We start from the raw sequence: 23,509 nt of genomic DNA, 5'->3' as shown, positions 1-23,509 counted from the left end.
GGCACCCATTCACTGCAGTTCAACCTTTGCTGAGCAAGTGATGCAATGCTTTTGTGTGTAACTATTCCTTTAAAAATGGCAATGAGGAGACAAATAATGCTGAATGTTCTCTTCTGGATGAACTATTCCTTTAATTAACATTTACATAAAAAGTGCAGTTTCACAAGCTTAATAAAATACAAACAACTGGCTTGCAGAATTAAAATGTCATTCAGAGACAAATGGTATTAACTAAAACCAATAGTTGGATTCACACACTGTGTGTGCATTTGGCTGAGAGCCACACACAGTCAAACCAACGCTGAATAATCTCTTTAGAGCAGATTAATCTACGCAAAATGACACCGAGATTGAGATTAAAAGGTGAAATATACTTCGCTTATGAAGAGCAGGTCGCATGTGTGTTGATTCTTCAGCTTTATATGACACAATAAGGTTTGTAAAAGTCAGATGTGCAATAAAGCACTGCCAAAAGATAAGTGTAGGATAATGCATCATTAACAATGTCCTTTAAAGGTCACCTGAGCTTCCTGTCGAGAGATCGTTTCCAATGGCTCTCTGGCAGGTGTTGAGCCAGTGTGGAGACACGGGTTCAGAAAGACAACAAACGATTCGCAAAGCACAATATCAGTTGAGTCACGGTTTATAAATAGGCCTGACAGCATCTTAGTTAATCCAAATCTCTTTCTCCTTCAGAGCCCACGGTTCAGTGTGAGCGCACAAGAGCTTTAAACGCTAGCCGAGGGAATTATAAGTAGCTGTTCGCTCTTCTCATGTCAGTCGGCTTTAGAAATTTCGAGGATACGGACCCGGGGAAGATGATTAGCAATTATCACCTCGGGGAGCGAATAAATACCTCCCACAAACACCCTCTCTGTCTGCGTGTGGCGAGAAGCGATATGATAACACTTGAGACACACAGCCTATTTTATTGATAAAGGCAACTTTTAATATCATGTAGGCTAATATTTTAATTAGCAGGTCATGTACCTCGTTTCTTTCAATTTGGGTTATTTATTGGGCCATATATATATTATTCTGCAAATAATCTGAATATGACATACATTAAATATGTTTTAATTTGTGACCCTACACCACAAAACCAGTCATAAGGGTCAATTTTTCATTAACTGAAAGATGAATATAAAAAATAAGCTTTCCATTGATTTATGGTTTGTTCGGAGGACAATATTCGGCTGAGAACAAAAGTTTTGATATATTTAGGGTAGGAAATTATTGACTTAATATCTTCATGGAACATGATCTTTATTTAATATCCTAATGATTTTTGGCATAAAAGAAAAATCAATTTTGACCCGTACAATGTATTTTTGGCTGTTCGTATAAATATACCCCAGAGACTTAAGATTGCTTTTGTGCTCCAGGGTCACAAATGTGCAGTAAAAATATATGAAATCTATATAAATTGGAGCAATTTCATATATAAACAGATCTTGACCAAACAAATACATATGTTTATGACATATATATCATTTTTCCATCTTTAAACCTGTCCAGCATGTTTATATTATATAATATAAAAGATAAATATGTACTTAAAACATAGAAATATATATATATATATATATAAATCTGAAAAAGTTTTGCATATATGTTGTTTTAATTGTGATGCATTTATATTGTTGACATGACCATATATATATATATATATATATATATATATATATATATATATATATATATATCATTAAATAGATAATATTAACATATGTACATTTACAAATTTTACCATGGGAAGTTTATAAATATGTTATAAACTTATATTTTCATATACATAGAGAATTCACAAATGTGAAATTATATATAGCCTAATAAATAACATATATTGCAATATCACTCTTGATTTTGGACAATATCTGTCATGCATTACATTTTCATATACATGCTGCTATTTTCACGCATTCCTAAGCAACACATTAATTAATTAATAAACGCTTTAGAATCTGGCTGTGAGTTCTTGCACTTACAATAACCTTTAAATAAAATGTAAAACTCTAGTTTGGTGATGATATGAGAAGGCTCAGTAGCAGTTCCTGCTATATTTAATTTCATGCATAATTCTACATCCTGAAGACAAATTCATAAATAAGAGATGCTTCAACATGATCTGAAATGCAAGGCGAAAGACAACAACATAAGCAATCATCTCTTCAATGAAACTATGAGAATATAAGACAGAATCACACGCTGAGATCAGCCTGCGCTTGAACAGATTGAGTTCATCCAAGCAGCGCAGCAACATTAATCATGAAGCACATCAGAACTGTCAGAAAACTTTCTGTGTTTGCAGTGATGCTCAAAGACATGACACTTTTCTTCCCCAAGCGCACGCTAAAGGATGAAAGCTTAAGATACAAACACAATGCTTTGACTTTTTGTATATCTCCCATCTGCACACGTCGAGCTCTTCATTTACAGACAACAAAAGCTGGAGCTGTGTGTGAAGTTAACATTAAACCTCTGCAACCTGTGATGTGGAAATCGGATATGAGGATATTCAAGAATAAAAATGTAGGACGGGACTTGATTTTATCCATCTGGAATTGATTACAGGCTGACCTTAAGGACAAGCACGTACACACACACACACACACACACGTCCTCTCTGTTGTCAGACCCCCTCTATGTCAGCTTACTTAACCCTGCTGAGAGAACATCTGCAACTTTTTATCTGTCACTAACACGACTGCACACAGCCTTAAAGGTGCTGAAGCAGGAACTGCTTGTACAATGATTTTACATTAAACACATCCACATCACATGCAATAAAAATGCAAGACAGAAGAAGTACAGAAAGATTATATAGCTAAGAATCAATGCAATCCAGTATGTCCTTGTTTAGATTTTAATTGCTAAAAGCTCTACTTTAGAAATTCTGAAAAAATAGTAATAATAATATTAATGCAAAAACAAACATTTGAACAATTCAATATCTATCCAAAAGAATATATCAAATTGAATTTGCTTCATCAGTGGCTGCAGAAATTATTTAATTGTACAACATGAATGCATAAACACATCAAAGTCAATAAGCATAAATGACAAGGGAGTGTGAATGAGAAAAGCATACTTATAAAAATAGATTTTTATGTTCATATGTATATTATAGCCTCTTTATTACAAATGCATTATGTCTATATTTAAATATGTAAATTATCTATATATACCGTATAGCTACTAAATACCTGCTATCTGATGTTACAATGGAAGACATGACAATGCATTCTTCTGCTTTATAATCAGATATGCATTATTTATTCCCCAAACTGTACCTATAACAATTAGCGCTTTATAGCATAACCTATTTCATAATTACATATTAATATGTTCTTAACCACCCTTTCTATCTGCCCTACATTAATAGAAGTATTATAATGTCTTGTGTTCTTGGGTTCAAGGTTAATGTTTGCATGGTCATCTATTGTTGGGTTGATTGACCGAGCATTTGGCTACTTACATCGTGAAAGATGGGCAGTCCGTGAACCGCATCCTGCATCTGATGCTGCTGCTGCTGCTGTTTGGAGCGGAGATGCTCGCGCTTCGCAGACTGGAGACACATCGTGATCATTTCAGTGCACGCCAACATCTTTAAACGAGCTGTTCACGAATTTAAGAAGAAGAATATGCACTTTAAGACACTGATATACAAGCAGATCTCGGAACTGTGGTGCTGACAACAGCACGGCGCTAGTCTTCAGGGCGAATGATGCTGATGCTGAGGAAACCTAGTGAACGCCAAAGAATCGTTCTTTCGACTGAACCGGTTCTTTGAATGATTCGGACGAACTGATTAGAAAAGTGAATCACTGGACTGAAACCTTTGTGGATTTTTGAGTAACTAATTGAGTGAATATATATAGTGCATCCAGACAATATTCAAAGCTCTTCCATTTTTCTACATTTTGTTATATTATAGCCTTATTCCAAAATGGACCAAATTCATTATTTTCCTGAAAATCATACAAACAATAACCCATAAGGACAAAGTGAAAGAAGTTTGTTTAATATCTTTGCAAATTTATGAAACGTTTTTTTTCACCCTATTAACATATGATGTCTTGGCTTATGGTTATAATTTTGGATTTTTAAAATTGTAAAAAATAAAAAAAAAAAAAAAAAAAAAAAAAAATATATATATATATATATATATATATATATATATATATATATATATATATATATATATATATTTTTTTTTTTTTTTTTTTTTTTTTTTTTTTTTTGCACTGCTCAACTGAAATGAATCTCCGAGCGAACCGATTCGTGGAAATGATTCAGACTTCAAAGAGCCACCGATGAAGTTCTCGCTGTGTGGCTCCGCCTCCTCGGATGCTGATTGGTCCAGCAACAGCTCAACGCATCACTCCCTTTACTCACTTTTGCCAAGAAAAATCAATTTTTGTTATTTACAGCAATTTCATTAAATGATATGGCATGATATGACAACGAATACATAAATAAACATTAAAAATTTAATATTAATTAGAAATGAGTTATAATGAAACCACAGGTCATCTAAGGGCCACAATTCATTGAGAGTCACCTTTGTACTAAAACACATATTCAATGTGTTTGCATGGTATACCAATGTTTTTCAAAACGAGTGACAAATACCATGGGACTCACTGGTAAAAAAAAAAAAAAAAAAAAAAAACCCGTGGTGTAATGCAGAAAATGTTCATGTAATAATAACTAATTTACTATGTTTTATTTTATAGTTTTGGGCTGGCTTGCAAAATATCGTGGTTTTATATCAATATTTCAATATTTTTATAATATCAATGTTTTCCAAAAGAAAATACCATGTTACGTACCTGCCCAAACCGACAGCGACACCTCGTGGATAAACAGCCCCTTTTTTTCCAATTTATTTCTGTGAAATATTAGATAATATTATGAAAATCTGGCCAGTTATTCCTTTCATTATTACACTTATTTTTTTCAACATGCTGTCCCCATTAGATACAGTGTATAGATAACATTGTGTTAAATGGGCAAACCAGTTTATGGAACTTTTTTTACATACTATATATTGCATAAAGCAAAAAATATAAAATCATTATAATATATTTTTTCAAACATAATTAAGAATCGTCTTTATACAAAGCTAAGAACCTTAAAAATAATTTGTGATTAAAAAATAAATAAAACTCCCGTCGTTTTTGCTTTTTCATTTTATTTTTCAAAATTTTTATTTTTTAGATATTTTTCTTATGCACTAAACAATGTAATGACATAATGTATATTATTAAAATAGATTTTTCTGGATCTCAGGAGGATATCAGAATGGACGCGCGTCGCGTCGCGTCACGTAACGGCGTCGCGCTGCGCAGTGACATCACTCTGACATAGCGCCAGCGCTGGCAGCAGATCTGGACGATTGAAATGGAGCAAAGTTTCTTTAAACGACGGGAAGTTGACCTAGCATCCCATTAAAACCGAGATCTAGAAACATTTCCCGCGATAATAACGCGTATAGAGGACAACATGGAAGAAAAACAGCCTTGTTTTGATAAGGCGCTAACGCTAGTTTGTTTGAACGCGTCGTGTTGTGACAGCTCGTGTATTAATGCGCGTAAACTATAATCTGAAAAGATGATAAACTATCATTTTCCAAGACATATACATATTTCGTGATTTACTGATTTTTGAAAGCTGCGACATCGTCAGTCAGAAACGCTACGTGACGTCACTTCCGTAAGTACTGTTACAGTATCATAACACAGAAGTACCTGACTGTCACCTTGATGTGAAAAAATATGTGCCACGAATTAACAGGGTACTCCAAGAGGCTTGGAAAAGCATGGTATTGTGATATCTGTGGTATCATACTATTGCCATCTAATATACTGTGGTAAAACCTCTTTTTACTAAATTTATCCAAGACACCACAGCTGAACAGGGTAAGCATTTACTACCATTCATTAATTCGCAGGTTTCATAAAAGCTCATGTTTACAAATGCAAACGAGGCGTTATCTAATTAAAGATTGGTGTATGTGAGTGTAAGTGAGATGTGTATTGGAAATGATCTACAGATGCACTGAAATGTGTATTTTGGATGTTTTCTTTCTTCTAGTCTGAAAGAAGACATGTTATGGAAACAAAATAGGGCAAAATCTCAAAATGTACCAGTGTAGAAGTCGTTCAACAGTTCCTGTGTTAATTTGTGAACTGTTCAAACATTATCGATATATCGATATAAAGTATTTCTCACAAACATTGACTCATCTTCAGTCAATTTAAATGTTTTAAATCTTCAGTTTAAATGTTTGCAGTTTTGTTATTTTTTTTGTTATTATTAAATTGTTATTGTTTGTTTTGTTTTATTTAAGTCTTTATATTTTTAATCTATAGTTCATATATATATATATATATATATATATATATATATATATATATATATATATATATAATGTATGTATGTGTGTGTGTGTGTGTATACACATGCACACATATATAATTTATGCATATTTATATTAAACAGACATGTAAAATATTTTATTTACAGAAATAGTTCGTGTATATATATAACTATATTTATATATATTTAACTAAAACTGAAAAAAAAATATATATATTTATATATATATATATATATATATATATATATATAATAAATTTTTTATTTATTTATTTTTTTTGTTTTTCAGTTTTAGTTAAAATTATTTAAAATATCAGCCGAGCAAGTACACAAATCTGAACAAAAAAGCTCTTTTTGTTTCCTGGTGAAATTACTTATTGATTGACAACCAGCGTTTGATGTTGACATTTACAGTTTGTCCCAAATCATGCTTGATTTGAAGTTCAGTTTGTTCATCAGTAGAATGTCACTGGGCTTGTTGTTCATCAGCGCTTCCTCTCAGTGCACAGACGGACTCCTGCATCATCAGTAATCTGAACAAGGATTACTCCAGACTTGTGTTGTGAGATTAGCTGTCACCTCAGACTGGTCAGACATCAGATGTGTCTTTAGTGAACGACCAGCCAGTAAAAACCATGTGAGAGTGCTTACCATTACATCATATCCTGTTTCGCTCGTAACTGTTCTGTGTTCCAGAAGTCAAATAGGTTGTTGATGAAGTGAGTTGACCTTTTATCTCAAACTCATGAGTTTTTGCGATCACGAAACTTAATATTTATTTGTGTATTTCAGATTTGAGTCACAACAAGTGTTTTCAATGGCCACACAATGAAGGCTCAACTTCAGATTACAGGTGAGCTTCACCAAGTTTTTTTTTCTACAAAAGGTTATTGTTTACAAAAGTGTTTTTCTATGCGCTCATTGCAATGCAGCATTTGATAGATTATAATGGGATTATATTTGCCATCTTTTATCAGTTCTGTCCGCTAAGCTTCGGGACAGTAAGAAGAACTGGTTTGGACCCAGTCCTTACGTCGAGGTGTGTGTGGACGGCCAGTCCAAGAAGACGGAGAAATGCACCAACACACACACTCCCAAATGGAAACAGTCTCTCACTGTGTAAGAATGAAATATGAGCTGAAATAAATTACACAACAGATCCAGAATCAATATTAATATTTATATTATGCATTAGACTAGAAATAAATGTTAATCTGATAAATACTATATTATAATACAATGATTATTAGCTTGTTATTATTTACTTTTAATTGTGTATATTTTCACTCTTTTTTTTGTTATTTTTAAATTTTTTAATATTATTTTTACATTTTATTTCAGTTTTAATAATATTTCAGTTTTATTTAAATTGTTTTCAGAATATTTTTTCATACATTTATTTTATCAAGGCAATATTTAAAAAAAAATTTTTTTCATGCATATTTTTTTCAGCTTCCAATAAAATGTTCATTTGAATAGTTTTATGTTGATGTCGCTGTAACAGCGCTCCTCTGTTGTTCGTGTTGTTTATAGGATCGTCACTCCTTTCAGCAAGTTGGTTTTCCGTGTTTGGAGTCATCAGACCCTTAAATCTGATGTTTTGCTGGGCATGGCCGCTCTGGAGGTCAGCGAGATCTTAAAAGCCAACAATCTGAAGAGTGAGTTTCCATCTTCTCCACCTGTGTGTGAATCTCTTTCAGAGTCAGGCTCTGTAGTGTGTGTTTTATTGCCTCTCTGTGATGGAGAATGGACTCGTTGCACCGAACAAAGAGTCTTTTCAGATACTTCGGTCACATGACTCGCAGCTAATGCGAATTACAGAACTGTCTGAGGGCGTTGAGTAGCCCACAACCAGGTTAACGTTTCCTTTTCCTGTGACCTGAAGTGTCACTGTGAGCTTGTTTACCTCGTGAAGCCCATTTAGCTTTCCAGGTCAAGCTTCTATCAATAAATATGCTTTAAAGCTTACTTTTATTTAATCAGCTTTTTATTGCTATTCTTGTGATTAAACAAGCTTGGAGACTGATGCCTGATATGTGAGCAAAACGTTCTAGTGAATAAATCTTTATTTAAAATAATTATTTGCTTGCTATTATTTACTTTTATACTATTTATTAATATTTTTGAATTTGCTTTTATTTTTTTATTTTACATATTTATTTTTGATATTTTTTTGGCATTTATATTATTTATTTTTTTTATATCTTTTAAACTTTTATTTCCGTTTTAGTAATATTTATGTTTTATTTAAACTTTTTTCATAATATTAATTTTTACATTTATTTTAGTTTGAATGCTTTCAGTATTTCAAGGCCATATTTTCAAATGCATATTTTATTTCAGCTTCATTTCATTTATGTAAAATTGTAATTTTAATAGTTTTATGAATTAGTTTAATGAAGTTTTACGAAAGCTTCTATGATTAAATATGCTTTAAAAGCTTACTTTTATTTAATCAGATTTTTATTGCTATTCTTGAGGTTAAACTCGTTTGCAGACTGCGGTGATGCCTGATATGTGAGCAAAACATTCTTGTGAATAAATCTTTTAAATCTAGTCATAACTCAAGTCAGAAATGTTTTGAAACAAGATTTTTATTCAGTATTCCCTGGAAATGTCATGGGAATGCATTGATCAGTCAGGATGCTGCTTTTACAGGCTGTTAACCTTCATCTATCGGTTCTGTAAGTAGTGTGTGTGTGTGTGTGTGTGTGTGTCAGTCTGTGAGGTGGTGCAGACGCTGCAGTTGACTTCAGACCGAGAGATGGTTGGAGATCTGTCCGTGTGTCTCGATGGACTTCAGGTGGATCCCGAGACTTTTGCGTCTGAGGAACAAAAGCACAGTTGAGATCTTCTTTATTCCTTTCTAATAGATTTAGATCCTTTTCTGTTTAAAATAGTTATTGATTTTCCTTGGTTTCCCTTCTGTCACAGATGCCGTTGTAAATGGAGAATCCAGACTGAACGGGGATGTGGCAGGAAGGTCAAATATTACTGTAATATGTGTCGAAAGAGCTTGAATCTTTCTTCTTTGCGTTTGTTTGTGTTCTGGGTGAAATAAGAGCTCCAGGGAAATATGTTGACTGAGGTTTTATACATCATAATGCATCATTCATTGATACATAATAGCTAAAAAAAAACATTTTATATTATCTGCTCTTATATATTCTCATCATTTTTATTTAAAATAAGATGCATAAAAGTTATGGCCAGATTATGTAATGTTAGCAGTGGAAACATATTTTTTTTTATTCCTATTTAGATTTATTTTTATGTAAGTTTTAATTTTGGTGATTTTATGTCTGTTAGCATATGTTATTGCATATTAGTTATTAGCAGTTAAATTTCTATTTAACTTCAATCTAGTAATCAGTTTAATTATGGCCAGATTATTGAAGGTAAGCAGAATAATTGTGGTATGTAAAACGTATATAAGGTAATTATATAAATAATGCATATAAAACAGCAGAGTTGTAAATGTAAAAAATTATGCATTTAATAAAAATATATATATTTTTGTTTGTAGCTTTAAATTATTATAATTTTTTTCATTTTAATGCAGCTTCAAAAAAGGCATAAATTATGGCCAGATTACTGAATATAAATAGTTTAATAATGGAATATAAAAGTGCTTTGTCATGCACAAATACCAGGAATGTTTTTTGTAAAATATTTATTTAGCTATTAACTATTCTTATTCAAATGTATTTCATATTATTCGGATGCATACACATTATGGCAAGATTTTTGAATGCTAGCATTTCAGTTATGGAATATAAAGCTTATATTTCATGCACAGAAAACAGAAATGTAAAACAAATGTTTATTTTTAGCTTTTAAGTGCCTGACCCATGTCTTTGCACAAATTGAATTTGGACGTTTGCATCTGTTCGCTGTTGGTCTAGACGAGACTCGTCCCCATGCAGTGACATCACAGATGAAGCACCGCTGACCAATGGTCATGCAGTCCAAAATACGGGGTCTGCCTCTCTGAGACCCCCCCGACCAGCTCGCCCCCTGCGGCCACACAAACCTACTTCCTCCACAGGTAAGAGCATTAGCATTAGCATTAGCAGCATGTGTTTTCAAACCATTCGTGTTTGGACTTAAAACTTCTTCGGCTGCAAGTCAATTTCCGATATTTGTATAATTTTCTAGTGTAATTTTCATGTCTCGCACAAGAGAGCATTATGTTTAGAAAGCATGCAAAATGTCAAATTAAAGTGAGTTAAGACTTCCCATCAAACTGCATCTCATGCTTTTAAATGCAAAAAAGACTCTGTGTGATAGGCTTTCATCTCTTTTATGCATACATGATGCTGTTCATTTTTTTACTTGTTTAAGCCCTTTAATTAATTATATTTGGTTTATAAACTTTGTTCACAGATTGTCATGTTATTTTATTGCTTTAATAAGTGTGCATTAGGAATATTTGGCGCGTTGCGCCCCCTTGTGGCCGAAATCGTTTTCCTCCGAACTGAAACGATGTCTTTTAAATTTAATTAAATTCCAATATTTATTATATTTAAGTGCAAAAAAATCAAATTTATTTTTCAGCCATTTTGACAGTATTTACATGATTGATGATTGTCTGCAGTGATCTGACTGAACGGATAAAGACCAGAATTTAATTTGTTTAGGCTATTTTATCTACAGCTTGTTAAGTTTCCTTCTCGATACAAGTTTAAACAGCAATCTGGCATGAAACAGGAACAGCTCGGATGTCCAGATTTGGAAGTGGCCCAGATCAGATGCTAAAAAAACAGATCTTGTGTTGATTTTTGTCAGATATGTGTATCTGTGTGAGAAATTGCAAGGCAAAGCTGCTTGTTTTTTAGCGTCCTCTGCCGGCTCGAGTCCCACTCACAGCAGCAGCGCTCCCAGCCCAGAAACATCTCCACGGCTGTGTGTGACCGGAGAAACCGAGGGTCAGGGGTCAAACCAGGCCCCGAGGGCCAGTCCAACGCCCCCCAGAGCTCCTCTGATCACTAACGGACCTCTTCCTCCTGGGTACATTATATAATTACTATCACATCCCAATGATGTCTGAACATCTGGATGCTGCTGAATGTCGGGATGCGTGTATGGATCTAGTCTGATGTCTTTTCTGTCTGTGTCTTGGTTAATCTGTGTAGCTGGGAGCAGAGAGTGGATCAGAACGGCCGCGTTTACTTCGTGGATCACATTGAGAAAAGAACCACATGGGAAAGACCAGAACCGCTGCCCCCTGGGTAACCACTTTCTTTTTAGTTTTACAGATTCATTCGCTGCTTAATATGTGACCCTCGAGCACACAACCAGTCTTAAGTGTTTTTTTATTTCGAAATGGGTTTTATGCATCATCTGAAAGCTGAATAAATCATCTTTTTGTTGATGTGTGGTTTGTTAGGATCGGATCATATTTGGTGAATCTGAGGGAGCAAAAAAATCTAAATATTGAGAAAATAATCTTTAAAGTTGTCCAAATGAATCCTTAGCAATGCATATTACTAATTAAGAAATAAGTTTTGATGTATTTACGGTAGGAAATTGACTAAATATCTTCTAGGAACATTTTTACTTAATCTTTACTTAATATCCCAATGATTTTTGGCATAAAAGAGAAATGTATAATTTTGACTCATGCAATGTATTGTTGTGACTCATGCACATCTATGTTTTATTTGCATATTAAATATAAAGAGTGAACGGTATGTATTAATTAAATGATCTGAATAAATGCTCTTACTGTATGTAAAACATCAGATACAGCATTTAAGAGCACTTTCAATTCATTCATTTAAAGCTTTTGTAAACTTTTTTTTTTAAATGCAATGTTTTTTTATTTATTTATTATTCTTTAATTAAAGGGTTTATGTTTTCTGACCTTTTACCTGAATTCTATGCATGAAAGATATTCATTGCAATCATAATAAGATTAATACTAACAATAGCAATAATAATTATTTGTGTTTAAAATAATAATAATAATAATGATAATGATTATAGCAATTGCGATTTTTTGTTTTGTTTTCAGCAATCATCATCAAAAATGATTATTGTTAATATTTTAATTAATAATATTAATAATAAGAAATATAATAATGACACATTTTTATATAATTGTTTAATAAGTGTTTTTTTTTTTTATTCTCCAACATGTGACCTTTTTAGATAAATAAATGCTAAAAAGATAAATGCTAAATACTGAAATATGAATAATAATCATATAATAGTCATAATTATTATTGTTGTTGTCATCATCAATTATCTTAAAAAATACTACTACTACTACTAAGTGTTATGATGATTGTTATTTTAAAAGGTATTGTAAATGTAAAGCTGTTTGAAGCTGTAGTGTGTGTGTGTTGTAGCTGGGAGCGTCGTCTGGACCCGATGGGACGTGTGTATTACGTGGATCATATGAACAGAACCACCACGTGGCAGAGACCCACGCTGGAGTCGGTGAGAAACTACGAGGAGTGGCAGAACCAGCGCAGTCAGCTGCAGGGAGCCATGCAGCGCTTCAACCAGAGGTTCATCTACGGAGTGAGTGATGCATCACTAAAGAGAACCACTCTCTTCAGGCTGCTCTGTAACCCGAGCTCTCTCGTCTCTTCAGCTGCAGGAACAGCTCGCGCCGACAGCTAGTAACGAGATTGATCCTCTGGGTCCTCTGCCGCCGGGATGGGGTGAGTCTGCGCTCTCTCATTTAATAAATCACATCTCACGCTGTCTGTTCTTGAACCTGTGTGTGTCTGCTGGCTTGGTCCACAGAGAAACGGACGGACAGTAATCGGAGGATGTATTTTGTTCACCATCCGACGAGATCCACACAGTGGGAAGACCCTCGAACACAAGGGTGCGAACCAGCCACAAACTATCCACTGCCAGTGTTTTATATATATATAATATACAGCTTTTTAAAAACAATTTATTTTCTTTTTCTTCTTTTTATTTTTTTTTTATTTTTTTTATTTTAGTTTTATTTTTTTAAGTTACTTTTTTGTCATTTTATGCATTTGGTATTTTTTGGGGGATATTATTTTTCACTTCTATTTTAGTTTTATTCTTGTATTTATTTATTTCTTAATTTAAGTTAAAAAATATATTATATGCACTTTTGTCATTTAGTTTGGGATATTTATTTATTTTCTATTTATTTGTATTTTTTATATATATGTTTATTTTTTATTTTTTTATTTTAAGCACTATTTTCATTTTCGTTTTGGAATATATTTTTCCATTTCTATTTATTTCCCTGTAATTTTTTCCATTTCTATTTTAGTCTTATTTTTTTTTTTTATTTAAGGAAAAAAAAATCGTAATTTTATGCATTCGTCATTTTTGTTTGGGATATTTTTTTCATTTCTATTTTATTTTATATATATATATATATATATATTTTTTTTTTTTTTTTAAGTTCGAACAAATTGTAATTTAAATGCACTTTTGTCTTTTTTTTATCTTTTATTTTATGCAACATTAGAGAAATTTTTTTAGTTTTAATTTATTTCCATATAATATTTTTTTAGTTAATCACCAAAGCAACATTTCTCATTTTTGTTCATGTTTTCATCTAGTATTTATATTTTATTTTATTACAGCTTAATTTTAAATAACACAATATTTTGTAATACTCTCAGTTCACTAGAATAACCCTGAATTGTCTCCCTACTATATGAATATAATGTTTTTGACGTGCAGTCTTATGTTTGTTAAGACGCATTGTTTCGGTGTGTCAGGTTGTTGAATGAGAAGCCTTTGCCGGAGGGTTGGGAGATGAGGTTCACAGTGGACGGGATTCCTTATTTCGTCGATCACAGCAGGCGAACCACGACATACATCGATCCCCGTACAGGAAAATCCTCCCTGTCAGTCCTTTTAACAGCTTGATATATATGTGACACTCTCAGATGCACACATTGAAAATGCCATACATGAACACATAAGTGTACTGCAGCGCTTGTTTTAATGTTTCTGTTTGACCCTGCAGTGAGAACGGCCCTCAGATCACATACGTACGAGACTTTAAAGCCAAAGTGCAGTATTTCCGCTTCTGGTGTCAGGTACGAGCTCACATACATAAATGCTCAGGAACATACAGTTATTTAGTTGCTTTGCCACTATTTTCATTAAACTTCTGATCAAAACTGGCTGTTGTTCTTTCGTTAGACTTGTAAACGATTCATTTCTATAGTCAGTGTGTAAAACGTTTCATTCAGCAAAACAACTGAATAAATATATTTTTATTTTTTTTTATTTTGTCATTTTTGTGATTTTTTTTTTTTCTATTGTAGTTTTATTAAATTTTTTAAGTTACTTTTTTGTCATTTTATGCACTTGGTATTTTTGTTTTGTATTTTTTTTTTTTTTTTTTAAGTAAGAAAAAATATTATACGAACTTTTGTCATTTTTGTTTGGGATATTTATTTCATTTCTATTTTTTTCTATTAGTTTTTTTAAAATGTTTATTTATTTATTTTTATTAAAAAAACAACTGAATAAATATATTTTAATGACTTAACTTTTTTTTGCGGAATTTTCAGTGAAAATTCATGTTTAAAAATTCTTATTTTTTATATTAATGTGTTACATATAATTAATAATAACAACGTTTAATTTTAGTATAATGAATAATTTATAATCAATTGTTTTTAGGTGCGATAATGATAATGATAATGATTTTGTTTTGAAAGTATTCATAAGCATTTAAAAAAAGGCATGTATTTGATCTGTTTAAAGATGAGTAACGTAAAAGGCTCATGGAAATAGTACCAAAGCAAACAAAAAGGTTTTTGCATGTGTGATATATTATGTAATAAAATCTATTTTTAATACCGAAGCAACTAGCAATGCCTCAGCACATAAAGATCCACGTCAGCCGCAAAACGCTGTTCGAGGACTCGTTTCAGCAGGTGATTAACACTTCTAGCTTCATATCTGACAAGAAGTTAAGGAAGATGCAGACAGAAGTTAAAGAAGCTTGTGAATGCATTTGTGTAGATTATGAGTTGCCATCCGCAAGATCTGAGACGGAGACTGTGGATTATTTTCCCCGGGGAGGAGGGGCTTGACTATGGAGGCGTGGCCAGGTACATTGCATCATCTACAGGAAGTGATGACTTGAGTTGATGCACACACACACACACACACACACACACAATAATGTTGTGTTTATGTCTCAGGGAGTGGTTCTTCCTGCTGTCTCACGAGGTCTTGAACCCCATGTACTGTTTGTTCGAGTACGCCGGCAAAGACAACTACTGCCTGCAGATAAACCCCGCCTCCTTCATTAACCCCGACCACCTCAAATACTTCAAGTTCATTGGCCGGTTCATCGCTATGGTACGACTGACCTCTGAAGTGTCTTAGTCTGAGATGCATTGAACTCTATCTGTTCTCTCTCACACAGGCTCTGTTTCACGGGAAGTTCATCGACACGGGCTTCTCTTTGCCTTTTTTTAAACGCATCCTGAACAAACCTCTGGCTCTGAAAGACCTGGAGTCCATCGACCCGGAGTTTTACAACTCGCTCATCTGGATCAAGTGAGGAGGAGTTTAATAGTGAGGGATTGGGGATATGAATCACTGGGAAATTGAAGCATCATTATTCCCTTTTCCGTAGGGATAATAATGTAGAGGACTCTGGCCTGGAGATGTTTTTCTCTGTGGATAAGGAGATTTTGGGAGAAGTCACCACACATGAACTCAAACCTGATGGAGGAAACATTCAGGTGACGGAGGAAAATAAAGAGGAGTATATCAGGTAAATCTCTCTCTTATACAGCACAGATAAATGTTCTAAAATAACATTTAGAATTATTATTTCTGTAATTGTATATTAAATATTAAACAAAAAGTATTGTACACATTTTTTATGTATAAATTAGTTATAAATATTTCTGATTATTTTGATACATAATTATTATTTATATATTCATATATATAAAATAATATGTATCATTTTTTATGATTAATAAGTTAATAAATATTTCTAATTATTGTTATATATAATTTATATGTATATTGTAATAATTTAAAATATTTTTTAGGCTTAAAGTTATCTGAGATATATATATATATATATATCAATATAAATTATATAAATATACATAAATAAATATATATATATATATATATATATATATATATATATATATATATATATATATATATATATATATATATATATATATATCAGCTATTACATTTATTTAAAAAAATTAATGACATTATATTGTAATTAGTATTTCTATTATTAGAAATAAAAAAAATATTATTTATTGTAAATTAGTTATAAATATTTCGAACTGTTTTTATACATAATGTTTATATTAATAATTTAAAATATTTTGTAGATTAACAAAGTTAAATTATATATATATATATATATATATATATATATATATATATATATATATATATATATATATATATATATAACATTTATTACATAAATGACTATATTAAATATAATTTAATTTATCTCTCTCTCTCTCTCTCTCTCTCTCTCTCTCTCACTCTCTCTATATATATATAATTTTTTATTATAAATTAGTTATAAATATTTCTAATCATTGTTATATATAATATATATTTGTATTAAAATAATTTAAAATATTTTGTAGGTTTACAAAGAAAGTTAGCTGCTATATAGAGAGAGAGAGAGAGAGAAAGAGACACCGGTATATATCGATATAATACAGTAATGACTTCGAATAATTATATAACATTTTAAATTATAATAAATATATTTTATAATTGTCAGAATAAATATATTCAAACAAATAAATGATAATGATATATATATATATGTGTATTTTTTTTTTTTTATATACAAAAAAAGCCTCTAGGACTCTACACATATCTAATAAAAAATTCTAAAGATTGATTAATTGTTAAAACACACATATTTAATTCTTATGATTTATATCCTAAAACAATGATAATAAGCCTATTTTCAGATTGCAGGTGTTTTGAATCTTGTCAAACCGCTCATAGTTCCAGCGCTGTTAGACATAACCTCAGAGTGCTTGTGCTGCAGGTTGGTGGCTGAGTGGAGGTTGTCTCGAGGGGTCGAGGAACAGACTCAGGCATTTCTCGAGGGCTTTAATGAAGTCTTGCCGCAGCAGTACCTGCAATACTTTGATGCCAAAGAGCTGGAGGTACAAACCACACTTCATAACATCCACAGGCTTTCCTCTGACCTCCATCTGTGTGCTGTTTATACCAGGTGTGAGTGACCGCGTGTGTTTTGTGCTGTAGGTGATGCTGTGTGGGATGCAGGAGATCGATCTGGGCGACTGGCAGAGGAACACCATCTACAGACACTACGCTCGCAGCAGCAAACAGATCGTCTGGTTCTGGCAGGTCAGACTGCTCATCTCAGTAAACCCAGACCTTCTCAGATGTGGAGATCCTGTCAGATTGGTATCGGAGATGCATCATCTTTTATCTGTCTGTGTTTAGTTTGTGAAGGAGATGGACAACGAGAAGCGAATGCGTCTGCTGCAGTTTGTGACCGGCACGTGTCGACTTCCTGTCGGGGGATTCGCTGACCTCATGGGTAAGGGTCAAAGTTTGACTGTGTCACGCTGAATCACTGGGATTAAAATTACTTTAATCTAGTATCTTTCTGTTCTGATCCAGGTTCTATATATATTTATATATATATATATTAGTGCTGTCAAACGATTAGTCACATACAAAATATTTTTTTTTTTGCATAATATGTGTTTTGTGTATATTTATTATCTATATATCAATACACTTACTGTACATGCAGTATATATATATATATATATAATTTTTTAAAAATATTTTTCTGAAATATATACACGCATTTGTATTTATATCTATTTAGTAAATAAACACAGTAGACATATATAAATTATGTAAACAAAAACTTTTATTTTGTATGCAATTAATCATGATTAATTGTTTGACAGCATATATATATATATATATGCATATATATATATATATATATATATATATATATATATATATATAATTTAGACAATAATTCCAACAAATTGACAAGGAACTAAAATACTAAAATAACCAAAACTAAAATAAAAAAAATATTGAAAATATATAGCCCTATAAAATATCTCTGAAATATGTAGGCATGTAAAACAAATAAAAATAATGATTAAAAAAAGGCAAAAACCATCAACTAAATGACTAAACCCAAATGGGAAATATATAAAACATAAAAAGTAATTTTAAATATTTATAAAAAATATAATTCTGTCTTTGATATTTAACCCCTCGCTTTTAGCTTAAGCTTAGTCTCTGACTAAAATGTAAATCTGAGCTAATTCAACTGAAAGAAACTTGCACTGATTGATCTTGAATTATATCAGTGGCTTTGTTTAGTCTCCAGATGCACAGCTGTGATGCTTTCTGTCTAAGGCACGTTTACACAAATTACTTCAAAACATTACCTAATTGAACTATGGCCTAATCTTGGTTTAAGATAAACCTCGTCTGTGAAACCAGGCCAACATGTTTGAATAAACATAAAATAAACTTGAAAATAGAAAATTATAAAATATTCAATTTTTCTGCATGTCATTTAACCAATAATTAACATCATCAAACCTTGAACAAAAAGTATTTAATTTTATTATTTGCACTTACAATCTTTGGGGAACTTGTTATTCATGTATGGAAGCACACAAACACAGCTGAATGCATGCACAGATTACTGGTTTAAATGCAGTTCTTGTGTTTTAAGAAGCTATGTTGTGATTTCTGCAGGGAGCAATGGGCCGCAGAAGTTCTGTATTGAGAAAGTGGGAAAAGAAAACTGGCTGCCCAGGAGCCACACATGGTAAGATCAGAAATCATGTTTGATTCTGTACACTGTGTGTGAGAACAGGTCTTAGTGAGAGCTGTACAGTCATAAGAAATAAGCTTTTAAATCATGCATATGGAAATGTTATTAAGCAGATGTTACCTGGATTGAAAGATGGTTTTGCATCAGTCAACGAAAATGAGCAGTGTGCAATTCATTGACTTCTGCAGACCTCCTCAAAATGAAAACCAAGATGAAAATCAAGCTCTAAACACAGCTTTGAAAGTGTTTCTTTGATTTCTCGCCCCACCAGCTTCAACCGTCTGGATCTGCCGCCCTATAAAAGCTACGAGCAGTTAAAGGAGAAGCTGCTGTTCGCCATCGAGGAAACAGAAGGCTTTGGTCAGGAGTGAAGCATGCACACTTTACACCCACTGCTGCCACGAGGGAGGATCTCTCTAAATCCATCCTCTTCTGATTTAACATGATGGATGCACAGCGATGCAGCGGTCCTCGGCTCACTCTATGCACACCCTCGTATTATTAACCTGTTCATGACTGCCGCCACTCTCTACTGTCGTAATGCACATGCTAATGAGTTTGCATGGTATGTGTCCGAATGAGTCTCATCTGTTTCAGAGCTTCGGATCTGTACCTTCACACAAACATGGGTTTGCCAGTTGAAAAGGTTGCACTTTATTAGTGAGTTGCTAAAATGAAACATGCAACAGGTCATATTTCACCTCCAAATCAAGAGTGTAGGAAATATTATTTTGCATGTAGAAAATGAATAGTTTTTACATTATTTTCATGAATATCAAGCACATGTTCCCTTCAAATTAACTTGTGCAAGAAAATCTAATTCTCTGCTAAAAAAATAAATAAATTAATGAAGTATGGGCTTTATGTTCTTCATGCAAAATATAATTTCTTTTGATTGTGTGTGTGTGTGTGTGTGTGTGTGTGTGTGTGTGTGTGTGTGTGTGTGTGTGTGTGTGTGTGTGTGTGTGTGTTGGTTTAATTCCTTACTATCAGACTGATATATTTCAAATGTTTATTTATTTTAATTTTGATGATTATAACTGACAACTAAGTACAACCCAAATTCAGTGTCTCATAAAATTAGGATATAACTTAAGACCAATACAAAGAAAGGATTTTTAGAAATCTAGGCCGACTAAAAAGTATGAGCATGTACAGCACACACACACACACACACATATGGTTGGATAAACATAAAGCAATAGCCCAAAAATGTCATCTAATGTGATCAGATCTGCCTTTTATACCTTTAATGTAAAAAAAAAATCACAATATTTGTGGGTCGTATTAGTGCAAAACTAAAAATGTGCTTTATTTTGAGAAACATTAGGTCTGTGTGTGTTTTTGTGATGCTACAGCATTCGGTTGACATCATTTGAGGACTGAAATCATGCATATTCTGTTTATTTCAAAGATTTCGCTGCTTATTCAGATGCAAAACACAAAACCTGGACTGTCAATACCAGTAAGTTACGGTTATAGAAGTGGGACAGATCGGGATGCTTTTCTTGGTCTTGCTGCAGGGCACTTTATTTTAGCTCATCTTTTCTAATTAGGAGATCGTTTGGATTTAAAGTGAAGGAAAGTGTCCAGCGAAACGCCTCTCATCTGATGATGTTACCTCTTTATTTTTTTCTAAACGCTGTAAATCATGTAACAATTACAACATATTAACATCAGTTAAGATTTCAATTATATTTATTTTTCTTAAGTGAATGTGTACAGTTGGATGATTAATATAAAAATACCAATTTATTCTCCGCTGAAGGAATAAAAAAATCATAAAAAAACGTGTTGCTTCTTTTATTCTCGTTTATTGTGTAAATGAAAGATTACCAGGTTGAGAAAGTATTTTTTTCTAAATATAAAAGTGATGCATGCTTTTGAACACGTTTTGATGAAAGGACAAAAAAAAAAGCATTAGATTCTGTTACATTAGATTTACTTTTATTCAGGGAAAAAAACACAATTAATAAATCTATAAAAAGGCTTGAATTGGAATTAATAAAGTAGTATAATAATAAATAATACTAATAAACCGATAACAGTAAAGTACCTTTATTATTGTTAAATACATATAATACTGAGTGTTCCTTTACGAGCAATTATTCTTTTTTTGGTGAAAAGAGACAATAGGCTAATATTTAATTAATGAATAGTAATATTTTTATATGCGTGTGTATATATTTCAGAAAATTGTATTTGTGTATATATATATATATATATACAGGGGCGGATCTACCCCTGCTGCCACCCAAGTTGGCAGCAACAAATTAAAGGTTATGGCCAATTTGAAAATTTATGAGCGCGAATCTTTCGTGATTCGTGATCCCGCTCCGAACTCTCGAATTGATTCAAATAATTCACGAACCGCTCCGAACTCCCAAACTGACTCAAAAGATTCGCGAACCCGCTTTGAAGTCCCGAACTGATTCAAATAATTCACGAACCCGCTCCAAACGAGACTTAGGTCTCTGCAGAGCAAAAGTGGGCGTTTATCACCATGTGGGTGGTTTAAAACTGCTGGGTGTTTCTGAATCATGCAATCTAAATGATCCCCCTTACTCAACCCCACCCCTAAACCTAACGTCACTACTACATCAACCAATCAGGTATCATGGTGTAAAAACACCTTGATCTTGTAACTCCCATTACTTTCCTGCAGAGACCTATACTTGCTCCAAACTCCCAACTGACTCAAATGATTCGCGATCCCCAAACTGACTCAAAAGATTCGCGAACCCGCTTTGAACTCCCGAACTGACTCAAATGATTTGCGATCCCCAACTTACTCAAATGATTCGCGATCCCGCTCCGAACTCCCCAACTTACTCAAATGATTCGCGATCCCGCTCCGAACTCCCAAACTGACTCAAATGATTCGCGATCCCCATAACTGAATCAAACGATTCGGGATCCCGCTAACTCCTGAACTGTTCCAAATGATTCGCAATCCCCAAACTTACTCAAATGATTCGCGATCCCGCTCCGAACTCCCAAACTGACTCAAATGATTCGCGATCCCCATAACTGAATCAAACGATTCGGGATCCCGCTAACTCCTGAACTGTTCCAAATGATTCGCAATCCCCAAACTGACTCAAATGATTCGCGAACCCGCTCCGAACTCCCGAACTGATTCAAATGATTTGCGATCCCCAAACTCTAATAATTTACAAAGTATTATTATAATATTTTTTTTGTTGTTGTTGCTATAAAAACAGACAAAAGCCATCTATAGCCTTTAAAATGGTTTAAAATTCATTTTATAAAAAGATAATGGAGCATAATGATTGGTTAATAATAACACTGTTAAAATACATAATGTAGGCAAATACACAATAAACAATTTATGTAAATGTTATTACAAATGCCACGTGATTGCTGCTGTTACACTTACAGGACGATCAAATCCTTGTTTAGGCTACTGACCAAACATTTCATTCAAATATTCACTTAATCTTTCATTTTTGGCCACCTTTTTGCTATAGATGACACAGGCTTTATAATTTCTTCAACGAAAACGTGCATATCACAACCCTTACAAAAATAAACCATGGTTTTATCATAGTAAAACTGCTTAGTTTCCTTTTGCATGATTTCTTAATGCTTGAGACTATAAAATAAATTAGAGTCATAATAAAGTTATAGCCACAGGTAAATGTCGAGAGCTACAGTTGTGATTTGTAAATAATAGAATTTATTCATTTCGTTTTTATTTGATTAAAGTTATTTTTTCACCCCTATAGTAGGGTTTTTTCCATCATCATATTTGAGGAAGGGGGCACAACAATACAATCCTGCTTATGGGAACCCTTAAAGTGTTGTTATACACGTCTCTGGGAATGTGCTCTACTAACCACACACACATATAACATAAGGCTAAATGTAGCTCTTGACTGGTTGAGTTAGATGGTGATTAACACTAAACTGTACAAAATCAGTTGAGTCTCCCCAGCTGGAAATGTCATTGGCTATTAAAATCTTGTGTTTCTTATAATAAATTGACATATTGATAACACTGAACCTTTTACAATGCTCTTAATTACATGTTGATGCACACTGTATGCATTAGTGAGTGTGGTGGTGCTTATGGGGTATGGTCACTTATTCTTTATATGTTTGTAATGTTTGTTATAACTGTTTCAAATGCAAGACATTGATTGCATTAGATTAAGTTTGTAAATGATAGCCTGTGTGCTTTTGAAGTGTGCACATGTATTTATCATCAAACTGTGACTAAATTCAGTATATATACGTCTGCCATATGTTTCCACCCCTCAAAAATTCCTGCCCACT

At 32.8% G+C, this 23,509-nt stretch overlaps 2 protein-coding genes across 4 annotated transcripts in view; one reads left to right on the top strand and one right to left on the bottom strand.

Moving 5' to 3' along the window:
• Window positions 1-3,756, bottom strand: part of LOC113101893 (N-terminal EF-hand calcium-binding protein 1-like) — a 34,376-nt gene extending 30,620 nt beyond the window's left edge. The window contains exon 1 of the mRNA XM_026265697.1: window positions 3,479-3,756. Coding sequence (XP_026121482.1) covers window positions 3,479-3,607 — 129 coding nt within the window. The 5' untranslated portion in view covers window positions 3,608-3,756. The remainder of the gene's footprint in view (window positions 1-3,478) is intronic.
• A 1,616-nt stretch (window positions 3,757-5,372) lies between these two features.
• LOC113101859 (E3 ubiquitin-protein ligase Itchy-like) lies at window positions 5,373-20,476 on the top strand. Of its 3 annotated transcripts, none has more exons than XM_026265691.1 (24): window positions 5,373-5,718; window positions 7,177-7,237; window positions 7,362-7,503; window positions 7,918-8,042; window positions 9,105-9,227; window positions 9,319-9,367; window positions 10,290-10,432; window positions 11,223-11,394; window positions 11,520-11,615; window positions 12,738-12,912; window positions 12,986-13,055; window positions 13,141-13,225; window positions 14,109-14,237; window positions 14,360-14,432; window positions 15,210-15,281; window positions 15,370-15,458; window positions 15,552-15,711; window positions 15,779-15,912; window positions 15,992-16,132; window positions 17,411-17,531; window positions 17,632-17,736; window positions 17,836-17,932; window positions 19,132-19,204; window positions 19,482-20,476. In XM_026265691.1, exons 2-24 carry the CDS (start codon window positions 7,213-7,215, stop codon window positions 19,579-19,581), a joined length of 2,499 nt encoding a protein of 832 aa, XP_026121476.1. In that variant the 5' UTR covers window positions 5,373-5,718; window positions 7,177-7,212; the 3' UTR covers window positions 19,582-20,476. The 3 variants fall into 3 exon arrangements, with proteins under 3 accessions (XP_026121476.1, XP_026121477.1, XP_026121478.1); XM_026265692.1 differs by having other exon boundaries at window positions 5,373-5,924; XM_026265693.1 differs by lacking the exon at window positions 5,373-5,718 and adding an exon at window positions 6,657-7,021.
• The last annotated feature ends 3,033 nt before the right edge of the window (window positions 20,477-23,509 follow it).

Source organism: Carassius auratus, chromosome 6 (genome assembly GCF_003368295.1).
Source record: "Carassius auratus strain Wakin chromosome 6, ASM336829v1, whole genome shotgun sequence".
NCBI lineage: Eukaryota > Metazoa > Chordata > Actinopteri > Cypriniformes > Cyprinidae > Carassius > Carassius auratus.
The sequence above is the reverse complement of the archived record's forward strand: the minus strand, read 5'-3'. Positions and strand labels throughout refer to the sequence as shown.